The sequence below is a fragment of the Symphalangus syndactylus genome, chromosome 1, assembly GCF_028878055.3.
Source record: "Symphalangus syndactylus isolate Jambi chromosome 1, NHGRI_mSymSyn1-v2.1_pri, whole genome shotgun sequence".
Lineage (NCBI taxonomy): Eukaryota > Metazoa > Chordata > Mammalia > Primates > Hylobatidae > Symphalangus > Symphalangus syndactylus.
In genome coordinates, this window is record NC_072423.2 from 101,487,505 (window position 1) to 101,493,664 (window position 6,160).

The window sequence follows — 6,160 nt, forward strand, 5'->3', positions numbered from 1 at the left end:
GAAGTCTCGGGGCAGCCACTTCCTCTCTTTCGGCAGCGTCTTGGTGGGTGGGTGGGGCACTTTTGCCAGCGGGGAGGGCCGGGCCATCTTCCCTGGGGCCTTGAGGCTGTGACCTATGACCTATCCCGAGTTGGGGGAGCCCCCTTCTCGTCATGTTTTGAGTCCCCAGCAAGTACTCACCTCCTCACTGTCCAGGGAGGGAGGACGCAGGCAGCATGGGGAGAGAAGACAGAGGTTAGGGCCATGGCTGGTGGGGTCGGAGTGTGTGATGGGGCAGACAGGGCAGGAGGCAGGCAGGGTCACTGTATGGGGGTACAGGGGTGCCACTTACTCTCCCATCCTGAGGTCCTGAGCTTGGAGCCTGTGGGGAGAGGAAGGCAGAGGTGTTGGCCAGGCCCTTGCACGGTGATGCCTGCGCCCATCAGGTGCTGAGGGGTTCAGGGCTCCCGATGACAGCCCCCTCCCGCCCACACCCTACTCTCACCTCCTCCCCCTACTCTCACCTCCTCCCTGTACTCTCACCTCCTTCAAGGACAATGTCTTGGAATTCCCTAGGGTGAGAAGTAAGAGGAGAAAGTGTTCCCAAAATGTCCCAGGCATAGCCTGAGGAGCTGCAGCTGTCCCTGAGGGAGGGTGAGATGGGCCAGCGCAGGTGGCCGCCGGAGTCACGCTGTTATTTTTAACCCTCTCTGTTTGGCTTTGGGCCTAAGTGCATGGAAGAAATCCCTCCTCAGTTTGGCCTGGGGGCTCAGGTTATGGGGTTTCTTGAGCCCTAAACTCTCCTTCCAGGGTCCCCAGAGGTGAAGCCTGATGGTCAGGGACTGTCTAGAACCTGCCTCGTGCTACAGCTGCCTCCCCAAGCCTCTCCTTCTCACTCCCGGATCCGTGCAGGCCCCCAGAGAGGGCTGCTGGCGGCATCCCCCAGGCCCCCAGGCCCCCAGACCCCTGCCCCAGGGAGTCCTCCCTCAAACTAGCTCGAGCCACGCCCTGTCCCCCAGCCTCGGCGGGCCGGGCTGGGCCTCACCTAGAATCTGGGCAGCAGGGCTGGGAGCGAGGTCAGGCCGGCAGCGGCGAGCTGGGCTGGTGGGCCCAGGGGGAGGGGTATAAATGGCCTCCCCCAGGCTGGGCCTCTGCTCAGAAAGGGCACAGAGTCCTCCTCAGACCAATGGGGGCGCGGAGAGCCACAGAGACCTCCCCACCTGTCCGGCCGCCTGGCCTGGCTGCGTGCTGCCGCCCAGTCCAAGAAGTCTTGGTGGGGGGGGTGCCGTGGCTGGGCTGCTCTATTTAGGGCTTGGTGACGCCCTGGAGATGCCTCCGTTGTTCTTGTAAGGAGCCTGAGAACAGTGCCTGGCTTTGCCTGTGGCCTTGGCCGGGCACACGGCTCAGGTCAGCTGAGGGGTCACTGAGAGGATCCACACCTCGCCTCAGCCCATCTCGCCCGAGGTCAGCGTCCAGCCGACCTGGCTGCTTGCTGGTGACAGCCGCAGCCTCTCCCTGCGGGGCCAGCTTCCCCACTCAGCCCCTGCAATGGGTTTCCCACTTCAGCCCAGGCCTGACCCCCTTCTGCAAGCCTGGCTCCTGGGGTGAGGCCTGGACCTCCAGATGTGGCCTTCTGGGCCCTGCCACAGCGGCCGAAGGCTGGGGGGCTGCCGCCTCCCTGCGTGATGCTATCTTCCTGCCTGAGGAGCAGGACCAGGAGTGAGGGGCGCGCCGCACCTGCCTCTGGGCTCCTCCCAGCCTGCCCAGAACGCCCTGCTGCTGTCCCCTCACCGGGCGACTTGGAACCCATCCTTCAACCTAAGGAGAATGGCGCCACCTGCGTTGGGAGCCTCTCTGACCCGCGGAGGCTTGGGGCCCTCCTGGCTGCCCGGGTGGGCCTGGCATTGCCCTTTTCACCCAGGCCCGAGGCCATTGACCCCCCAGCCCTCAGGCCCCCGCCCTGCAGAGGCCCCCTGGACCGTGACTTGGCACCCTCTCAGAGTGGGGGCTCTTGGCCCCAGCCCCGCTGGCTTCGCAGCCCCGTGGGGAGGATCAGAGAAGACAGCAGCGTGGAGGCTCCAGCCGCTAAGGCAGCCCAGATGTGTGGGGACTGGGAAGGGCATTGGGCCAGGACTGAGCCCCTAAAGGCCCCAGCGGCTTCCGAAGGCATCTGCTGCCCCCTGCTGCTCACGCGGGGAAGGCCCTGCAGCGCAGGTCTCTGAGGTGTTGGGGGTCCTCCCTCCACGCTCACCAGCCCCCAAACATCATTGCTCACTGTGTCCCTACAGGGCTGGCTCTAGCCCGCCCCATCCCATGTGGTCCCAACTCTCTGGCCCCCAGCTCCCCAGTCTTCCCAGGTGGCCCGGGGGGTGGAGATCTGTGCTCCTGGGGAGGTTCCCCACCCCTACCCGAGGGTCAAGCAGGGACCAGTCAGAGGCCTCAGGGCCTGGCTGAGTCTGGAGAGGAGCCCCTCCCCTGTCCCTGTCAGGGGGCCCTGGCGAGTAGACCTGGGCCCTATTTCTGCCTCCCCTCCAGGCTCCAGCCGGACACACAGTGGCAGGAGAAGGCGTTTATTGCAGTGGTCCTGCAGGGCGGCCTGGGCAAGTGCCTGGGCTCAGCGGGGAGACAGAGGCACGTGGTGCATTCAGGAGTGGGGCAAGGGCAGGCGCAGGCGCAGGCGGGGCTGCAGGGCCAGCATGCGGTCCACCTCCCTGGCTGGCCGCAGGGGGTGCCACTGGGCGACGGGCCGCCGGGCGTGGGCCAGCATGTCTGCCCAGTGCTGCAGGGGCTGCCCCGAGGCCCGGGCACCCAGGTGCACCTTGCCCACGGGCTCAGCCCGGAGCGGCAGGCCGCGGTCCCAGACGGCCAGCACCAGGTCCACATTCTGTGCAGAGACAGGCCAGAGGTCGGAGTTGGGGAAGAAAGACCACAGTCATCATGGTCCAGCACTGGGTCCCGCTCTGCCCCTGCCTCCCGGTGGCCCACCTGGACCTGGCTAAAGGGCACCAGGAAGGTGAAGGCCTCGTTGAAGTAGGGGGCCGCCGTGCCCTTTTTGGTGGCTGTCTTTCTCTTCTTCCACTTCCTCTGGTTCAGCATGAGCTGGACCTTCACGTAGGGCTCTGGGAGGGCAAGGGCGCCGAAGGGGCATCCCAGGGCTCGGTGCTGAGCACAGGCCCCCCGCTCTGTACACCAGCGTGGGCAGGTGTCACCCTCACCTGCCAGTCCTGGACGCAGGCCTCGAGCCTCCAGCACCACCACGGTCAGCCGGCCTGAGCTGGGCACGTACCGGAGAGAGAAGCACAGCTCCCCGACCTGCTCGGGCTGTGGGCAGCAAGAGGGGCTTCAGCCCGGGAGGGTGATTCTGGCCGAGTTGGGGTTCAGGCCCCCGCAGCTGCTGCCCATCAGGCTTCAGTCTTTCCAACGGCCCATAGGGCAGGGCCCCTGCCAGCTTTGCCTTGGGCTGTGGCCTGTGACCAGCGCCTCACCTCGGTGGCAGCCGGCGGGCCCAGCGGGTACCAGTGCTCCAGAACATGCCGCAGATCCACGGTGCCCAGTGGCAGGCGGAGCTCACCCAGGGGCTCATGCCCTGAGAAGCGCTTGAAGTTGAAAAGCTGCACCTGCAGGGTGGCCCCTGGCAGCTCCGCCTGCGGGATCTGAGGCAGCGGCATGAGCCAGGCCCTGCTGCCCTAGCCCAGGCCCACCCAGCTGCCCAGGGCCACCCAGCTGCCCACGCCCACCCAGCTGCCCAGGGCCACCCAGCTGCCCAGGCCCACCCAGCTGCCCAGGGCCACCCAGCTGCCCAGGCCCACGCAGCCCAGGCCCATCCAGCCGTCCAGGCCCACCCAGCCAACCATCCCTGACTCACGTGGAAGCAGCAGGTCTCGTCAAACACGGGGCAGAGCGTGCCTGGGTGCACTTTTGTCTCATGTCTGTGTCCGGCCTGGGTGGAGACACTGACCCGAGCATAGGGGTCCACGGTGCCCCCAGGCCTCAGGTCGGCTGCCTGCCTCAGGCCCACCCTGATCTGGGAGCCAGGGGGGTGTGCTCAGCCAAGGGCCCCTGCCCTGTCAGCTCCCCACCACCCAGGGCACGGGGTCTGCCCTTCCCCCGTCACCCTTTCTGGAAACTCGCAGAACCGCTGGTCCTGCGCAGTGGGGCCCTTCACCTCCTGGCTTCCAAAGTCATACTCCAGGGAGAGCTGCAGGCGCCCCCATTGCTGAGCACCCCCCAGGCTGGACTCCAGGCTATCCACATCAGGCTGCACCTGGAGTGAGTTGGGACAAGGGGCAGATAGGGCTGACATCATGCCCCATCAGAGCCCTGGGCTCCCGGGCAGCACTAGCATGACACGGGTCAAGACCCCCCCCTCCAGGCCAGGTCACCCGACAGGCACAAACCGTTGGCTTTGCTCTGTGAGATCAGCCAAACCTACCCCAAATGTGGCATCTGGGGTACCCCCTGCCTTCCTCAAGAACCCACCGTTGCTCCCTCGGGCCCATGGAGCAGCCCCTGTTGCATGGCCTCCTTCTCACCTCTGTTCACCCACTTTCCCTGCCAGGAAGGTCCTCACCGCCCCTGCCTTTGTGGGGGTTAAACCATCCCTGGGGCGGAACTCGCCTCACTGCCCTGGGCTCTGGAGCCTGGATTTCAAGCCTTCTCTGGACTGAGCGAGCAAGGAGCCGCTCCTCACCAGGTGGGTGGTGGTGGTGCCACGGGCACTGCCCAGACCCACGGCCTCCTTGTCCCTGGGCTTCTTCCTGTGGCGGCGGCAGCAGCAGCAGGCAGCACAGAGGAGGCAGCAGACGAGGAGGACGCCCGCGGCAAGGGCGCCGGCAATGAGAGCCCAGCGAGGCCCTGGGGTAGAGGCCAGGCTGAGCGCATCTATGGACAGCTGCAGCCCCTACTTGCCTGGGTTATCCCCACACCCCTCTTGGGAATCCCACAACTCACAGGGGGTCCCGGCGACGAGGTCTGGAATAAGCCCAGGTATAGCTGTGGTGCCAGCTGGGGCTGGGGCACTGGGAGAGTCTGGTGGGTGCCCCATCTTTCTACCCTGCTGGTTTGGAGGAAGTGGCCCAGGAGGCTGGGTCAGCTGAGAGGGTGGCCCCTCTGGCCCCTGCCCGCTACCCCATCTGCCTGGCAGCAGCCAGCGCTGGGTCTGCCTGGGCAAGGAGGCAGCCCGAGGTGGCCAGGGGCAAGGGTTCTGTGCATCAGGAAGCTGAAGGGAGGGAGGCTCTGGACCCTGGCCAAAGCTCCAGCTTAGCTGCCGAGGCCCAGCCTCTGGGCCACCACCCACCAGCCCCCAGCCCCAGCCAAGCAGGCAGGGCCTGGGCAGCCTAGTCCCTGCCTTCACTGGACCTCAGAGCACCCTTGCCCCCACTGTAGGATGCCTCCTCCACCAGGAAGCCCTCTCCCTCCCTGCTTCTCTCTCCTGGGCCCTGGACCCTGGGCCCTGCCTGGGGGGTCCCATCTCATCCCTGGGGGTCTCATCTCTGCGGTCCCATCACTTCCTTGCCCCTACCCCAGGACCCACCACAGCTGAGGCCCACCATGGTTTGCCAGCCATGCAGGTGGAGCATGTTCACTGCAGCCCCCAGGAACTTGGAAGCCCAGAGGGGTCTGCAGGGTCGTGGGGGGAGAAGCAGGGCTGGCTGTCGGCGGAGCTCACTGGGCAGGCCTGGGCTAAAGGTACATTCCTGGCAGGGGCTCAGGGCTGCAGCGCCTGGGGATGAAGGTGAGGTGGTGGCAGGTAGGGGCAGGGTGCAGCTGGGAGCGGCCAGAACATTCCTCACACACTGACTCAGCCGCTGCCTGGACTCGCCCACCTGCCTGCCTGGCCACCCTTCGGCATGTGGGTGGGAAGGAGGGTGGGGCAGGCGCAGCTGCTGGCCCCGGTACCCGCCTGCCTGGGGCCTGGGGAGGGAGCACACCTGGCTGGGCTGGCTCCTCTCACCTACAGGCAGGGGAACCAGGGTGCTACATGGGGCCTAAGGTGACGCCAGGCCCAGGGTGACTCCCCAGCTCAGCTCTTCCCTGACTCCACCCACCCCAGAGAGCAACAGCCGGCCAGGAGACTCTGTTCCACCACGTCGGCGCCTCCCCTGCTTTGCCCACAAGAGCCTGGGATCCCTCTTGCCATGTCCAAGTCAGCCTGGCCTTAGGGGCCCAGCCCAGGCCATCC

General features: G+C 66.4%; 1 protein-coding gene across 4 annotated transcripts; it reads right to left on the bottom strand.

Annotated features, from left to right (window-relative positions):
• Window positions 1-2,533: 2,533 nt before the first annotated feature.
• SYT8 (synaptotagmin 8) lies at window positions 2,534-5,703 on the bottom strand. 4 transcript variants are annotated; one of them, XM_055294578.2, is made up of 9 exons: window positions 5,529-5,703; window positions 4,930-5,032; window positions 4,670-4,833; window positions 4,145-4,243; window positions 3,845-4,003; window positions 3,465-3,632; window positions 3,195-3,300; window positions 2,965-3,098; window positions 2,534-2,863 (listed from the first exon to the last, which is right to left on the bottom strand). In XM_055294578.2, exons 1-9 carry the CDS (start codon window positions 5,556-5,558, stop codon window positions 2,624-2,626), a joined length of 1,203 nt encoding a protein of 400 aa, XP_055150553.2. In that variant the 5' UTR covers window positions 5,559-5,703; the 3' UTR covers window positions 2,534-2,623. The 4 variants fall into 4 exon arrangements, with proteins under 4 accessions (XP_055150553.2, XP_055150551.2, XP_055150552.2 ...); XM_055294576.2 differs by having other exon boundaries at window positions 4,930-5,035; XM_055294577.2 differs by having other exon boundaries at window positions 5,513-5,703.
• Between the last annotated feature and the right edge of the window lie 457 nt (window positions 5,704-6,160).